The sequence below is a fragment of the Lepisma saccharinum genome, chromosome 4 (genome assembly GCF_977018435.1).
Source record: "Lepisma saccharinum chromosome 4, izLepSacc3.1, whole genome shotgun sequence".
Classification (NCBI taxonomy): domain Eukaryota; kingdom Metazoa; phylum Arthropoda; class Insecta; order Zygentoma; family Lepismatidae; genus Lepisma; species Lepisma saccharinum.
Window position 1 is genome coordinate 56,482,565 of NC_139232.1, and position 18,069 is coordinate 56,500,633.

Sequence of the window (18,069 nt, forward strand, 5' to 3'; positions counted from 1 at the left end):
ACTAGAAGAAACTTCCTGTAAACTAAAAAGACTAAATTCTCTTAAAGCCACTGTCACCGATTGAGAAAACTTTAAACTTCCCCTTCTTTATACTTTCCCGACATTAACACTTCGAAACATTGGAAGACATCCCAATTATCTTGCACAGGGAAGGAGCAATGCCATGGATATTATTGATTGTTGATGTTTTAAAAATCGATAAAGAGTTTCCATGGAATTAGTGCAGCGAAAAAATCAATTAGCACTATACGCATATTTTGCGATTAGCAAGAAAAAGAATATATATTCACGATCGAAAGAGAAAAAAGACAGTGAAGCTATGGACAACAGGTCAAGTGATGAGCAATCTCTGCCAAGTATCGAAGAGAGCGAGATGGATAGAAGCATAAGTGATGAAGCTGGGTCAGCAATTGAGACCGAACTTTCTGAAGCAATTGAGACCGAACCTTCTGAAGCAATTGAGATCGAACCTTCTGGAGCAATTGAGACCGAACCGTCTGGAGAAATTGAGACCGAACCTTCCGAAGCAATGGAGACCGAACCTTCCGAAGCAATGGAGACCGAACCTTCTGAAGCAATTGAGACCGAATCTTCCGAAGCAATTGAGACCAAACCTTCTGAATCAAATGGAACCGAACCTTCTGTAGCAATTGAGACAGAACCTTATGAATCAATTGAGACCGAACCTTCTGGAGCAATTGAGACCGAACCTTCTGAATTAATTGAGACCGAACCTTCCGAAGCAATTGAGACCGAATCTTCCGAAGCAATCGAGACCGAACCTTCTGAATCAATTGAGACCGAACCTTCTGAATCAATTGAGACCGAACCTTCTGGAGCAATTGAGACCGAACCTTCTGGAGCAATTGAGACCGAATCTTCCGAAGCAATTGAGACCGAACCTTCTGAATCAATTGAGACCGAACCTTCTGAAGCAATTGAGACCGTACCTTCTGGAGCAATTGCGACCGAACCTTCTGGAGCAATTGAGACCGAATCTTCCGAAGCAATTGAGACCGAACCTTCTGAATCAATTGAGACCGAACCTTCTGAAAACCCACTGAGAAAATCCAAATCGAAATTGATTCCCCTCAAGAGATGCCGACAGAGAATCCCGAGTCTCTATGTTGAAGATGACGAAGATGACGAAGATGAAGTAGACGATCCTCCCAGAGTGGTGACGTTTGCAGACGTCGTCGAGCAGTACTCAATCAGCGATGACTCACGGTCAATAATCTCCGAGCTTCGAGTCCGACTGGAGACCAGAAGCATCAAGTTGATGGAACCCGACGCACATCCCGGAGAGGCCAAGAAGTACTTGAAACGAATGGAGATGTTCTTCTACTACCTTATTCCATGTATCGGCATCGGAGGCGTCTTCAGATTCCCCTACATGTGCTACATTCATCGAGGGGGAGCCTTCCTCGTCCCGTATCTGCTTATGATCCTTCTTTGCGGAATACCCATGTTCCACTTGGAGACAGTTGTTGGGCAGTTCACAAACAGCGGATACATCAAAATGTTTGGTGCGGCTCCCATAATGAATGGAGCTGGATACGCAACAGTGATCCTCAATGTTTTCCTGTGTGCGTACGCAAGCGTCATCGGCAGTTATTGTCTTTTCTTCATGGTCTATCCCGTGAGCCAACTTATCGACTGGAGTGCGTGCCAGTACTCTTGGAATGATGGAAACTGTACCGAGGTGAGAAATAGTGGCGTGGCAAGCTTATCGGTGGCTCTGCAGAGTCCGTCGGAACAGTACCTCAACAAATTCGCCCTCAGAACATCGGCCAGTATCGATCAGCCTGGAGGACTCGTGTGGGAGCTGTTGACGTTCCATCTCTTGTTGTACGCTTTGATCATTGCTTGTTGCTCCTTCGGCTGGAAAAGAATTCGAATAAGTTTCTATTTTCTGATGCCGCTTGGATACGTAGCCATGGTAGTGATGATACTCCGTGCAGTCACTCTCCCTGGCGCAACGAACGGGCTTATTGCGTACTTGGTGCCTGACATGAACGAATTTCTTAACGTCAAAACATGGGTGGACGCTGCAGTGCAAGCACTGTTCACCGTCGGTGCAGGACTAGGGATGGCGGTTCATCGAGCACGGTTCAACTACGTGAACAACGACTGTTCGTGGGAAGTGTTCTGCGTTCCTGCTCTAAGCACAGTGGTCAGCATCCTCTTTGGACTCATCCTATTTTGTGGTTTGGGATATTTGCAGGCGCAGACAGGTATTCCCATGTTCTCTTTGGCAAAGGACGGACCAGCAGCTATGTTCTCAATATATCCTGCAATGATAGCCACCTTCCCCTTTCCCCAGTTATGGAACGTGATCCTTTTCCTCTCTCTTGGCTTCATTACGCTCTCTTGGATAGTAATACAGCTGGACGCCTTGCAGTGGAGTTTGTTCGACTTATACCCTGTACTGAAGAAGGAAAGAAACTTTCGCAACACAGTGACGACATTCTTACTGCTCATAGGCTCGGCACTGTGCGTTCGAGAGAATGGTATCTATTGGATGAAACTTCTCGATACCCACGCAACGCTAACGATAGTCATTATTTGCCTCATGGAACTGCTTGCTTTTGTATTCATATTCGGCATGAAAAACTACGCAAAACTTCTTGATTTTGTTTACGGTGCAAAGACTATTAATGTATTGTGGTGGTTGTGTTGGATTTTCGTGACTCCCGTAACACTGCTCGCTGTCGTTTGTGCCTTCGTGATCTACAACGAAAGGATTTCGTACGGGACAGAACCGTTCCCCCTTTGGACTGTAATAGCAGGGTGGATCATAACGTTCCTACCAGCAATTTTTATACCAGGGTACGTTATATTGAAGGTATTAACAGCGGAAGGAAAGCTGGTAGAAAAGTTACGAAATCTAGTCCGTGCATCTACTCACTTCGAACCAGAGAATGAAGCAGATGCGAATCGCTGGCTCGACTTCTGCAGACTCTATTCGCCCAGCAACAGCTTTGCGGATCGCGTATTATCGTTATTCTCACGGCGTTCACGTGATGTTGACGTTGAAAGTGGAGAAGCGACTGTATAATTTCCTTTCATGTAGTTTACATATATAATTTCTTACAATGTATTCAAAATTTTAAAATACGAATACGAAATGAACTTGTGTGAGTAAAAAATAATTTTCCATGCAATTAACATGAAGATGTTCAAACTTCACATTGTAATCCATATTAAGGTTTACCTCTTCTGTAGACGCTCCTAACAATAGAAATGGTAATTCAATATGAGCCGTGGAAGCATCTTTCTCTGTTCGTAGTTTCGTCTGTTCCAGAAAACGTTTCTAAAAACTGCTTTAAAAAATACTATATCTTTCAAATAACCATAAGATTCTGAAGAAATAAAAACAGCAAATCCGTGTGTGCTATTCTAAAAATACAACTTCTCATCTCTTCGGTATTACATGTCAGCTTATTTGAATTTTAATTTGAAATTATTACTATATATAAACAGTGCAGGATCTACAAATATTGGACCATCCTGCAAAATATTTCTAACGGCCTCAGGCCCGTAGCCAGAATTTTATTTCGGGGAGGGCAGCAGCCGACATCTAAAGAGAAAAAAAAATGTGGGGGATAGAATTCCTGAGGATGAATTTCTCAGTACATTACAACTTATTATACAAGATGTTTAATCGAAGTAAAATTAATTACCACTATGCAGTGTTTAAATTATATATTTGTAGGATTTCGGGTTGGGCTTCAGCCCCCGAGCCCTCCCCTGGCTAAGTGCCTGAACGACCCGCTCTATATGAACGCGCTTGGGAAAGAAAATGTCGAAGGTTTTGCTATTATTCAGTTTCTTCATTGTATGTGTGTAGAGATTTGATTTTAGTTCATCAACTTCGTTTTTCTTCCACTTCTCGCTAATCGTAACGTAACCAGAATGAGTGGTGATACAATGAAATTGATGAAGGGATACTCACAACGAACCTCTCCGCCACCAAGGTCTACATACTTCTGGAAAGTTAGGTAGAATTGAATTGAAGTTTTCCCAAATAAAATACACATGAAACTTTCGACAAAAGGCTGTTTAGATTCAACAATTGAACTGGGAATGATGGGTTGACATCTGTTTCAGATCATTTCTGTAATTAGCTGTGCTTTTGCTTTCAGTGCGGCATGCGTTGGGTTGGTTCTGTAGTGGTAAGGAAATTAGGTTTGATGTCTTCCAAAGTAAATACCAATTTTGTTATATTTACGGAGACTCCACGATGGCGTAATTGTTGCGTCGTCGCCTTGTAATCAAGGGGTCCCGGGTTCGATGGCCACAGAGTGGTTCAGATCCCACTTAAAACTGTAGGTCTAGTTCCGATTAGCCTTATCTAATATATAAAAATGGATGTGTGTGTGTGTGTGTGTTTGTTCCAGCATAACTCTCGAACGCTTGGAGCGATTTCAACCAAACTTGAAACACGTATCACTTGCAATCTCGAAAGAAATACTGTGGGGGTAAGACACCCCTGGCACCCCTAGGGGTGTGGGTGGGAGGGGGTGACATGCAAAAATAATCGAAAACGACCGATATTAGTGTGGGATCCATAGTTTTCGTGGTCGCTAAAATGAATAGTGACACTCCCAATGCCGTTCAACTCCAAGACACCCCTAGGGGTGGGGTGGGAAGGGGGACATGTATAAATAATCGAAAACGACCGATATTAGTGTGGAATCCATAGTTTTCGGGGTCGCTAAGATGAATAGTGACACTGGCAATGCCGTTGAACTGCAACACACCCCAGCAGCCCTAGTGGTGGGGGTATGAAGAGGGTGACATTTAAAAATAATAAAAAACGACCTATATTAGTGTGCAATCTATAGTTTTCGGGGTCGTTAAGATGAATAGTGACGCTCACAATGGCGTTTAACTCCAAGACACCCCTGGCACCACTAGGGGTGGGGGTGGGAAGGGGTGACATGTAAAACGACCGATATTAGTATGGAATCTATAGTTTTCGGGGTCGTTAAGATGAATAGTGACACTCACAATGCCGTTCAACTCCAAGACACGGCTTGCACTCCTAGGGGTAGGGTGGGAAGGGAGTGACAAGTAAAAATAATCGAAAGCGACCGATATTAGTATGGAATCTATAGTTTACGGGGTCGCTACGATGAATAGTGACACTCCCAATGCCGTTCAACTCCAAGTTCATTTTGGACAATAGTTAGAATTCATTATTTTCCTGTCTAATAGAAGATTGGTACAAATAAATACCTGGGTAACGCAGGGTAATCAGCTAGTTGTACATAAAATGGACTTAAAACACCACTTCGTCCCAGTGGCGGCTCGTGGTGAACCAAAGTGGAGGGGCGATAGCTCACAAATTTACTCTACTTGTAATGTGAGTTTCATTGATTAATTTCGTATATAACAGCCAACATGATAAGAAATTGATATATTCGTCTTTACCGAATACCATGTTTTGCACGTTTGCACATATTATGATAAATTAATAATTATTTAACACTAATGCGAAGATTACGTAAGATGGAAGAAGAAATAGAGTTCTAACAGATTTAGTTGTTTGTTTTTTAACTTAACAGAGGGGAAAATTGATAAGCACAATGACGAATATTTACGTGCATTGAACGTGAAAATTACTAGTAAAAATGTTACACAAAAAACGTTTCCTGTCCAACATGACCAATTGATATATGAAATAGGGCAGCAAAGTAATCTCACTGGAAAGGTGATATCTGCGTTACCAGAAGCTCAAGTTCTACAGTAAAAACTTCAAACTTACTAGAAATCTTCTTCAGACATGCTTGTTCTAGATTCAAATTCGGTCTAGGCCGGCCTAGGTTTTTTATGTTTATTTTATTCATCCAGACTTCTGGTAGAAAAACTTCGCACCAACAAGTTCTCCACATAGCTCATCGCAACAAACGCACAACTAGAGCACACTACCGAAAAAGCTTCACTTTTCCATGCAAAACGAAGAAACAACAAGCAAAGAGAATCAAGTATTCTCTTTGCAACAAGTGTCAATGCTATCGTCTACCCATGCAGTCATTTTATTGCCTCAGGGTTGCCAGACAATTTTGCCAAATTTCAGAAATTCGTAGTACACAGGTTTCTGTAGCGGCTTTTGGTTTAGATGACTAGTTTCTAATTTATTTAACAGCCGGCTCGAAAAGAAATTGTGAGACTTTGTCACACTATCAGGGTTTTTTCAAAACGTGCTAATCAAAACATGTAATTAAATCTAATTTTGTGAGTAACACGAAGCTGTAGCCGACTTCAGTGTCTAGCATACAGCATTGCAAAGCCATGGATCCTGGGTTCCAATCCCGGCCTGGACATGGGTGTTCTTTGTGAGTGCCCTTCCATCATTTAATTATCACTTATCCTCATCGTCGTGATTACCGAAAAGTAGCAGAAAGCGACGATAAATAACAAATATCAAGCACCTGTCTGTACATTTTTCAGTTACCAATATTTTTTTCCTCATTGGAAATTGCATTATTTATTGCTCTTTGGAATACAGAATGATTTCTTTCGACGGTTGGTAATTTTCCTTCTTGTGTTAACTTCATTGCTTCTGGCAACTCTTCATTGTTTACCGTTCTCCGGAGAGAGGGCCAGTTTCGCCTAGGGGGTTGGTTTCGGACGACAAACCCTCCGTCCTCCCAGCCACAGATCCCGCGCGTGTTATTCCGCCAGTTCCCTCGCCTCTTACCCCTCGCGGCCGCGCCTGAGAATGCTCTACGTCTCGTAAAGTGGGAGGACGGCGCCCCGCCACATTTCTCTCGAAGTTGCATATTCCCCCGCACGGTGGCGTGCAAACTTCGCAATTGTCGCGGAAGAATGAATACAGAACCGACTAACCAACGATCTAAAAGCAATGGAATATTTGTTATTCAGACAATGTAAAAGCTAATATATAAATGTCAATGTAATGTTTGTTCACTTGTGGTTACACACGGCAGCACGGCAGTGCGGCGTCCGTATCGTCCTTCTTATGAGCGGCCGCCCCTGGTGTAGACTTTGATAAAATAAAAGACTTGCGTGCGAAGATGCGAGACAAGTAAGGATCCTCAACTGACACTTCTTCCCGCTTTTCAAACGATCCATTTCGTGAATCGATGCTGCCCGAATTTTGCCTGGAGCTTCCAAAAATAACTGACCTTTATTCGCTGCTTAAGAACAGGGGGAGATAAAGCGAAGGAAAGGGTAAAGGCGCATACCTCTTCTTTGTTTTCTGGCCATTAAATGCCAACCTCTCTTTCGCGTCACACTGCAAACCTGCAATACCCATTTGGAACCAATTTAATCTGTCGACTAGAAATGTGAAATATTTTTATCTCACTGTATTACGCATATTTTCGTCATGATTGGGATGAATTAGGATTAGACGAAATCGATGAAGGGGGACTCACAAAACAACATGACTGGCATTCAGACTGGGAATCGAACCTGGAACTTACTGCGTCGACTCCCTCCTCGACTGAGCCAGCAAGATAAGCGGAAGATAGAAATCCCACCCTGGACAGACCATCACTCTGGTAATGTAGGCCCATTGAAGGCCTTAATCCAGCTGTACCGTGGTCGTTAAGTTGGAGATCGTCCAATAGGATGGATATCGCACAATAATTTATCTAATAGACAATGTCAGATGCAGTGATTTATCCACACACCCTTAACCCTAGAACAGGCGCGCCAGCATTTATTACACTATTAGTCGCGTGGGCTACTAGCCTATGACTTTATTATTTTTAAAAAAAAATAAAAAAATGAATTCCAAAATTAAAGTAAAAACTATTTCATGGCAATTTTTGGTCATTTTGAACAGGTTGTATGGTGATTTCAACTACTTTTCTTCTTTTTTTTTTAAAAAAAAATAGAGTTTGGTTCTAAACAATTAATGCGTGAATATTTCAAAAACAGTTACTTCGATTTTAAAGTCCAGTAAAAATATATGATAAAAGATACTTAAACAGTTTTCACACAATTATTACATAATTTTGTTAGCATAAAGCATAAATTTAGTAAAGACAGTTGTGCACAAAATGTATAATAAAAACACAAATATTATGTAATCATCATAGTGAGATATATATTAAGCGAGTTGGATATTGGGATCAAAATTATATTTTGTATTCCAAAGTATCCGATTTAAGTTCAGGCTCTGTGAGAAAATACGAAAAAAGAAAAGAAATTTTAGAAAGGAATTTATATGTAAAATTTGCATCTGAAGAACAGTAGATCAGTCGAAATTCAAGTCTTATATTCTTATATGAATGCAAGGTATGCACACTGTAGCAGAATACCAGAGAATGCTCAAATTTCTACTTCAACTTTGTTTCTCGCATCCCTATGAAGAGAAAACCTTTCTTTCACTGGATCAATATAAATATTAGTGCCAGCGGTGACAATTTACAAAATGTCACTGTCGAGAAAAAGTTCAAAACACTTCAGTTCAGACTGGGTTTTTCTTGCTTCCCCTTTTGACCCAGGTAAGGGAAAAACTATATTGAGTGATCGTGTGCAAATGTTAATTTGCGAAACACAGTACAATTGGAATACTTCTGAGAATTGAATGAAAACAGTAAGCATCAAGTTGTACGCCATGTGACAACCTTTGTCTGTAAGAGAATGTATTGCTGATTGTCGGATAGGGACGGGGGTCTATCTGTGAGTTGATTTTTTCCCGTTACTTAGGATCATAATATTGTAACTCTACAATTGTACAGCCAATAGCAAAGGTAATAGTAGGTAAACTGTTCATCACTATTTTCATCTTGTGTTGTAGTAGAGTAATGGATGGAATTCTGTTGATGCGAAGCTAATGTTGACATCTGCTTAGCGACATTTTTATTTCAACCCATTATTATCAAACTGTGGAAAAGAGACTGAATGAAACTAGTAATGAACAAATTATTTTGCTGTTTGGTGTACAGTGTCTCTCAAAAGTTTTAGGACAACAACATTTTAAACTAGGCAACCCAATTTACGCAAGGCGTTGGTGGGTTGCGTGTAGAGTTAGGCTCAATTTCAGGGTTGCCACGTGCAGAATAGATATTTATGAAATACGCGAAAGAAATAAAAAAGTATTATTGTATAAAAATATCACTATTGTATCGCATATGACAAAATTTTTTCTGAAAGAAAAAAATTGGTTTTCTAGCATTTCATCGCTGATGAGTACAGAAAGGAAAAGAGGTGAGAGGAAACGAATGGTGACAAAGTAGAGGAGAAAGAAAAAGCGAAAGGAGAAGATGAATAGTAGAGGTGAAAAGAAAGAGAGGATAGACAAAGATAGGAGAAGTAGTGAGAAGAAAGGAAAAAGATTCGAGGAGAGATGAGGAAAATGGAGCAAAGAAGAGAAAAGAGGAGGAAAACGAGAGGAGAGGAGAAAAGAGGAGGGAAGAAGACGAGAAGAGGGGAGTGGAGAGTAGAATAAAAGAGAGTCAACGAGAAGAATGAAAAGAAGAGGAGAAGAGTGCAATGGAGTCGGAAATCGAAGAGAGGAGTGGAGAAGAGTGGGAAGGAGAAAAGATGCGAGAAAAGTAGGGAAGACGATATGAGATAAAAGCAGACGAAAAGGTGGTGAAAGAAGAAGGAGGACGAGAAGATAAGAAGAGAAGAGACTGGAGACTGGAGAAGAGGTAGTTGCAGAAAATATCGTCTCGGCGTCAAGAATTGATGCATTGATCAAATTATCGACATGAAACAATCAATAACATTTTGAAATATATTAGAGAATGTATTATTTCGGTGCGAAATGCCTTTTGGCTGAGTACAGAGCAAGTAAAAAATCTTCCACGTAAAGTCTTTGATTTTAGCTGCGATTATATCACTAAAAACATTAATTTAATTTTAATTCAATTTTTCTCCACTTCTAAGTTCGTTGAAATGGAGATTTTGTAATTTAATATTTTCCCACACCCCAAACTGCATCATTCCGTTTCACACGGTGCGGACAATGAACATAATGGGATATGTCTAAAACTTACGAAAATTTTCTGCTATCGGAGGGGTTTGAACCTACGACCATCAGGTTGACAATCCTTAACGTTAACCACTACTCTACAAGCTTTCGCTCCTGAAAGCAGGTAGAAGGAGCTAGCTGCCCAATGTGAAATATAGCAGTCCAATCGAGAACTCTAAACACTACACCACGCCCTTTCCTTCTTTTGTAATAACGATTTTTAAGTATTAAGTCCCTCCAATATTGTAACTGTCGTTGGGTATACATGTAGTTGAACTGTTACTTTAGTTTTGAATTCGTTTCTTGTAGTATGTTTGTTTACTGACGCAGTCTCGTGTCCAGAACAGTCTTATTAAAGTATTTGCTGTTGCGTAAGGTAACACGAAATAATTACACCACTTGCAAACTGCCAAATGTACGAAACGTTATATGTAATAAGGCGGAAAATTGTATTCATAAAATCACATCACCTTTGACAGTGTTAGTGAAGAGGTAGAATAAGCTGACCAATGTGAAATGTAGATGCAGACCGTTTTGGACACGAGACTATGTCAGTAAATAAGTATTTCCTCTGTTTCAGTATCACAGGAAGAGAACATCGTCCTGCAATGTTTAAGCCTCTAGATATTTTCCAATAATAATGTCTAATCACAATAATAAGTTGGAAGAAATAACTCGCATTTTCACAACTACCAATATTCTCGTTTTTCTTCTTCATTCGAAAATTATTTCTCGAAGATAGCTCATATAGCCTACTACAAGAAACGAATTCAAAACTAATGTAACAGTTCAACTACATGTATGCCCAACGACAGTTACAATATTGGAGGGATATAATACTTAAAAATCATTATTACAACAGAAGGAAAGGGCGTGGTGTAGTGTTTACAGTTCTCGATTGGACTGCTAGTGGTTCCAGGTTCGATTCTTCTTACAAGGTGTTCTCATTTTTAATTATTTTTTTTATTAATGAAGAGCATGGTGACATTATTTGTAATGGCAGAGTAAAGTCGTTACATTGTTTTGCATCTGGAATTTATATATATAAGAAAAATGAATTGACACACGTTTAAAGGGATATTTTCATGTATAAGATCGTGAATTATGATACTCTAACGATAATTGTGTACTGATTCAAAGACACTGACAAATATTAATGAAATAACTATTTATATTTGTGGCAATTCAGGACACACTAATTTTACCCATTTTCTTACTCGAGTTCAATGCAAAGATACCTCCACAAATATTGACTGATAAGTTTTCATCACGTGCAATTCTCCATTAAATGTTTTCGCCGATTCATTCTACGCGTGCCTTCGTTTGCTTTGTTACAAACAAGTATTCTTTGCACATTACATATAGGAGGAGAGTTGAATCTATATTTCACATTGGGCAGCTCCTTCTACCTGCTTTCAGGAGCGAAAGCTTGTAGAGTAGTGGTTAACGTTAAGGATTGTCAACCTGATGGTCGTAGGTTCAAACCCCTCCGATAGCAGAAAATTTTCGTAAGTTTTAGACATATCCCATTGTGTTCATTGTCCGCACCGTGTGAAACGGAATGATGCAGTTTGGAATTAACGATGGTGGGAGGGAAAATATTAAATTACAAAATCTCCATTTCAACGAACTTAGAAGTGGAGAAAAATTGAATTAAAATTAAATTAATGTTTTTAGTGATATAATCGCAGCTAAAATCAAAGACTTTACGTGGAAGATTTTTTACTTGCTCTGTACTCAGCCAAAAGGCATTTCGCACCGAAATAATACATTCTCTAATATATTTCAAAATGTTATTGATTGTTTCATGTCGATAATTTGATCAATGCATCAATTCTTGACGCCGAGACGATATTTTCTGCAACTACCTCTTCTCCAGTCTCCAGTCTCTTCTCTTCTTATCTTCTCGTCCTCCTTCTTCTTTCACCACCTTTTCGTCTGCTTTTATCTCATATCGTCTTCCCTACTTTTCTCGCATCTTTTCTCCTTCCCACTCTTCTCCACTCCTCTTATCTCCTCTCCTCTCTTCGATTTCCGACTCCACTGCACTATTCTCCTCTTCTTTTCATTCTTCCCTGTTTCTCTCTTTTACTCTACTCTCCACTCCCCTCTTCTCGTGTCCTCCTCTTCTCCCATCTCGTTTTCCTCCTCGTATCTCCTCTTGCTCTATTTTCCTCATCTCTCCTCGAATCTTTTTCAATTCTCCTTATTACTTCTCCTATCCACTTCTGTCCTCTATTTTCTTCCCTCCTTTCCTTTTCCTCTTCTCCTTTATCTTTTCTCCTCCTTTCTTTTGTCCCCTTCCGTTGGCTGTCTCCTCTTTTCTTTGTGTAGACTCATCAGCAATGAAGTACTAGAAAATCGATTTTTTTTCTTTCAGAAAGTATTTTTCATTTACAACAAATATAATACTGATAATTTTTTCTAGTTTGATACAATAATACTCGTACTTAGATTTCTTTCTTTCGCTTATTTCATATATTATGTGCATGTGGCAACCCTGAAATTGAGCCTAACTCTACACGCAACCAACCAACGCCTTGTGTAAATTGGGTTGCCTAGTTTAAAATGTCGTTGTCGTAAAACTTTTGAGACACACTGTACACTTAATACTACCATAACATTGGTGGTCACATCTTATACTCCACCACCATTTCGCTGACAACAGTGAAGGAATGACTAACAAAGTGTGCTCAGACGCCACGTGTCTCAGTTTCGAATCACGGTCTGGCCATGGGAGTTCTTTGTGTGTTCCTTTATCAATTTAATCATACCAAAACTCATCCTCATCTTCGCGGTTAGCCAAAAGTGTCAGAAAATCGACGTTAAGTTATCTAACACAATCAATCGAAAAGAAACATGTCAGATTTTTCCTTTATTCTACATTTTTGGATATGCGCCTGGGATTCTGTTGCTAGGAAACGAATGGTCGTAAACAAATATCTTCGCAGCTCATTGCTCGGAGACGATTCAAAGAAGAAAACCGTGAGTCTGTTGCTAGGAAACGAATGGTCGTAAACAAATATCTTCGCAGCTCATTGCTCGGAGACGATTCAAAGAAGAAAACCGCGAGTCTGTTGCTAGGAAACGAATGGTCGTAAACAAATATCTTCGCAGCTCATTGCTCGGAGACGATTCAAGGAAGAAAACTGTGAGTCTGTTGCTAGGAGATGAATTGTTGCAAACAAATATCTTCGTAGTTCATTGCTGGACAACGATTCAAAGCAAAAATAAACTGGGAGTCTATTGCTAAGAAACGAATGGTCGTAAACAATTGCAGGGTGCGGCAAAAATTGTGAACTGATGTGAAAGATGAATATATTTGAAATCAGTGTCCTCCCGATGGGGCAGTGGTTGCGTCGTCGCCTTGTAATCAAGGGGTCCCGGGTTCGATACCCGGTGGAAGCACATAGTGGTTCGGATTCCACTTTAAACTGTAGGTCCGGTCCCGATTAGCCTTAATGTGCATAAAGTGGTCTTAAAACACCAACTCAAACCAAACCAAATCCAGACAGACACATTTGGTACACGGATGAAAACTCCAATCCTTGGAGAAAAGAAAACAAAAATCACTTTTTGAATACATCATCTGGAAGATCACCACCATCATTTTGAATACACTGATGTAAGCGACGCTGAAAATCACCAATGACCTTGCGTAATGTATCCGGTTGATACAGTATATTTCCGCCCTGATGTGATTTCTGAGGAAATAATCAGGAACACTGAAATCTGGAGAGAAAGATAACCATGATGTCTCCAAAGCGGGAAATTAGACAGCCTGGAAACAAGTTTCGCAGAGCAGTCATGGAGACTGCCGCTGTATGCGCAGTGACGCCATCCTGTTGAAACCAGAGCTCCCCACGATCATGATCTTGAATCGCAGGCATGAGAAAAGTGTCAAATCATGTGCCTGTAGCAATTAGCATTGACAGTGCACGTTGCTCCAAATCCATCTTCGAAGAAATATGGACCGACAACATTGGTAGCAGATACAGCACACCACACAGTCACTTTGGCATCATGCAGCGGACGCTGATGAAGTTCATGGGGATTGTCAGGAGCCCAATAGCGCATGTTCTGCTTATTAACTGTTCCTGTTAGATGAAAGTTCACTTCATCACTCATCATCAGCATGTCTAGCAATGTAGCATGTTGCCTTATTAATGCCAGCACCCGCTGACAGCATTCCACACGGGCCACCTTATGGCGATCTGACAGACGTTGCACAACTTGCATCTTGTACGGGTGAAAGTTAAGGTCTACGTGCAACATTCGCCGCACGCTACAGTCCGATATGTGCAACACTAAGGCATTTTTACGTGCTGATCTACATGGACTCTGCACTGCAGAGACACGGACGCGTGCTACGTTTTGTTCTGTTTGCACTGACCGCAGTCGGTCAGGTGGTGATTTATTCCTCACACAACCATCTTCACGCCATTGTCTTACCCAACGACGTATAGCAACAGAAGACGGTGCATCACGTCGATTCAGTTGTCGTCGAAATGCTCTCTGCGTTTCAGTGATGGAGCCACACAACTGTCCAGCGTTCCACGGCTAACTGCACACGTCACTGACGGAAAATACACTTTCACCTACTTTCCAAGGTATCGGCTACACGCCTGCCGCTTCTCTACAACAATCTCTCTGCACCAAACGAAAGAAAGCATTAATGAAACCAGTTTACTATTTCTGCCGCACCCTGTATCTTCGGAGCTCATTGCTGGGAGCCTGTTGCTACGAAAAGAATGGTCGTGAACAATCATTTTGACAGTAATTCTTGAAGGTTTTAGTAAAGAAAAGCAAGGCTAGCAGAATCTAAGAGTAGCAGGACAAAATGATACTCAAAATGGAATTAGATTTCATATATTTCTTGCATTTTTGTTCCAGACGGCCAAGAGCACCTGCCGGGGAGCACAGAGGGGCAATTTCCCCTCCCTCGATTTCAAATTTTATGCACATAAAAATACGTTTCGTAAAATTTTCTTTCTCGCTTCGCTCGCGTTTTCTGCATTTCTTACGGTCTCAACAAGTTCAAAGTCATAGCTAGGGGGCGGCAGGAGTCGGAGCTGGGCACCGAACGATCTAAAAGTTGTAAAAGAGAGAATGCCATGGCGTCCCGTGAAATTATTTGAGCCCTATTAAATCAATATTGTTTTTACCTAGTTTGCAAAAATTGGATCTAAAAATGTTCTTGTTCGCTTCGCTCGCAACATCATTATTTTCTGTAAGGCATTACTAGAGAGAGAAGTATGGCTAAATATGTACTTCAGACTGTTGCTGCTGAAAAGTTTTATTTGAAATATATGAACAATTGTTTTGAGGGAAAGGATCACACACATGTGAGAAACAGTTTACATCATTTTTACTGTTGGCGTGTTATGAGGTGGATGAATTGATTATGTATGTATAAAGAAACATTGAATACGTGCACAATTTAGTGTTAGTATATGTTGCATATGTATTTTCTTATTTTACGTTGCTCCATCTTGCATATGTGAAAAACATATGTTCTACACGAAAATTACACGTCATGTATACAAAAATAATTATATTCGTTATTTTTGTGTTTCAAAAATACAGTTTGTGTGCTTCTTTTCCATTATTAGATAATGTGAAATTGAACGTGTTGAAAAAATCCCAGGAAAAAATGCCAATAATAATAATAATAATAATCATTAATAATTAATCTTCAAAATACAAGGATACTTGCGAGAATTCCAGAGGTGGACAGAGGAATGGAGAATCAAAAACAATCATAATAAGTGTGTCTCTATTCTCTTCACAAAGAAATGAGAAACGCAGACCAATAAATTTAAGACTGATAAGGCACAAATTCCCCAGGAAAGTACGACAGCTAAACATGTACAATTTAGCCTCTATAAATCGCATTATTATCGTAATCGTATTTCGGAATAGGTATAACAGGTGTGATAAATGAAGTTTCATAAGTAGGACGACGTTCAACATCTAAAGAAGAGTTATGCTTCTTTTCTGTTTGTCAGTTCCTCATTAGACAATTGCATGAGTGCCAGCGATGTTCTCTCATTGGCTTTATCGTTATATCTATCCTTATCGCTGCAAATATTCGAGATGGAGAAATACGATGTCACAGAATCAAGGAATTCATAAACTACCTAATTCTTAAATGTTAAGAATTGGAAATATTAAAATTGGACTCCCAGCCACGATAGTCTAGCGAGAAAACCAGGGTTTCGGAGCGGAGTGCGGAGCGTACTAAAGGAGCGCTCCGGAGCGACTCCGAAGCGTCGCTTCTACTCCGCTCCTCGCTCCGGAGCGGAGCGTGATATAACAGCACTCCGCTCCGGAGCGGAGTGGTTCAGTTTTTTGAGACGTACCCTGGTTCAGATTTTTTAGACGCACGCTCCGATCCGGAGCGTAGCGTGAGACAACAGCACTCAGCTCCGGAGCGTGGTGCTTTTGACATCACGCTCCGATCCGGTTAGGAGTTTTTTTTTTTTTTTTTACACGAATGCTGTAATGCAACTATGAATAATGGGAATGTGCAGTACATTAAAGCCGACTTCCGTGACGGAGTGGTTATAGTGGAACCAAGGTCCGTCGAAGCCCACTTTCCTCCGCTCTAGAAGGTCTGGTCATAACAGTCCTTTTTGTCAGTCCCCGTGTTTACAACTTCGGCAGGGTTCTGTGACGTCATCAGCATGATACTCTCTGCGTGTCTGCTATTTTCAGCACTGTAAAGCATGCAACGCTCTTGTTTTTAAGAGGAAAAACACATAGGCTACTGAAGAGCATCGCGAAACAACTTTCACAGAATACATGAAAGTAATGGTGTATAGAAGAATTGTAAGTATGTAAAAGCATAAACTTACCCACGGCTAGTGCTGGAAAGAACTGGAAGAAGAGCAGCTCTGCGACCATTGTTTTTGTTTCATGGCATTTCTCCTTTTTATTTCTTGGGTCCTGCGATTCAGATATAGAACTCGGAAAAATGTTCTTGCTCTACAAAACAACTTGAGCATCTTCGGATCTTCATGGGGAAACCTATTTTTCAGAATTTCCAACAGACTGCTTATTACTTTTGCTCCCCGATTTATTGTTTTTTCGTGGAACTGCAGGAATATTCCCTCACACTCTTTTATAATTTGCATCCAATGAGGAGAAGGAGACACAAGGCCACCTCGTGACAAAGTTTCTATCCATCCTCCACCCGATGAATTTGATGCACAAATGTCACCAGCTTCGACATTCCTACATTTTCTTGCGATATAGCCCGCAACATACCGCAGAGCCTCCTTTTCTTCATTTCTCATCAAGTACGAAAGCATGTCACTGTTTTCATCTGGCAAGTCTACATATGATGACGTAAAGGTCACTTCTTGTCTTTGGTCAGTTGTTTGAGAGTCGACGAGACCATCAAACAATGAAGCAAGCATCGTGGTCTCCCCAGCATCTTCCACAGGAGCACTCCCCGGGTGAGGCAGGCGGCAACCTAGTATCAATAAGCACAACCTGTGCTTCACTTTTACCGGTAGCGGATTGTAAAAATCCCCATCCCACGAAGTTGAGAGAAAATGTTCTCCAGAGCATCTTGGTTCAGCTTTTTGGTAAGAATGTATTTCAAACCTTTTGATTTTAAATCATGGTATAATCCTCTTAAGCTGCCGATGGAGACAAGAAAGAAATCCTTGTTGGAATGGAAGAAGATTGCGTTTTCCCATAACTCTTGCCTCTAATATTGCTTTCTTAATTTCACTAAGCACTTCCATTTGTTCCTCATAATGTATGCTAGAATTCAGTGGCACACCTGAATTCATGACGTCAATAAAATTGTTAGTGAGATGGAAAAAATTTACCTCAACCTCATTCTCTGGGAAGACATACTCAATAAGAGCTGCAGTGTGCCTGGAGAAAAGTTCCATTGCTGGCGCAACCCTTTGTCTGTCGTTCTGTTGCACTGATATGTGCATTCAATTTAACTCTGGAGCAAGCCTGAGTTCGGAAGAATCCATTTTGAGTATCCTTTCTATGATATTTTTCTTCATAACAGTTTCATTCCACTGGATCCCATTATCGATAAAATGATTCCTCAATAATTTTATTAAGTGTGGCAAATCCGCAAAAAC

General features: G+C 40.5%; 1 protein-coding gene across 1 annotated transcript; it reads left to right on the forward strand.

The window, feature by feature from the left end:
• Positions 1-319: 319 nt before the first annotated feature.
• Positions 320-3,058, forward strand: LOC145986942 (sodium-dependent proline transporter-like). The gene is made up of 2 exons (XM_083121406.1): positions 320-643; positions 1,097-3,058. Exons 1-2 carry the CDS (start codon positions 320-322, stop codon positions 3,056-3,058), a joined length of 2,286 nt encoding a protein of 761 aa, XP_082977532.1.
• Positions 3,059-18,069: the final 15,011 nt, after the last annotated feature.

What these genes read in the sequence shown, in the direction of transcription:
- LOC145986942 (XM_083121406.1), top strand. Translation starts at nt 320, where the DNA reads ATGGACAACAGGTCAAGTGATGAGCAATCTCTGCCAAGTATCGAAGAG. An exon ending in CAAATGGAACCGAACCTTCT is followed by an intron (nt 644 to 1,096) that starts GTAGCAATTGAG and finishes ATTCCCCTCAAG; the next exon opens with AGATGCCGACAGAGAATCCC.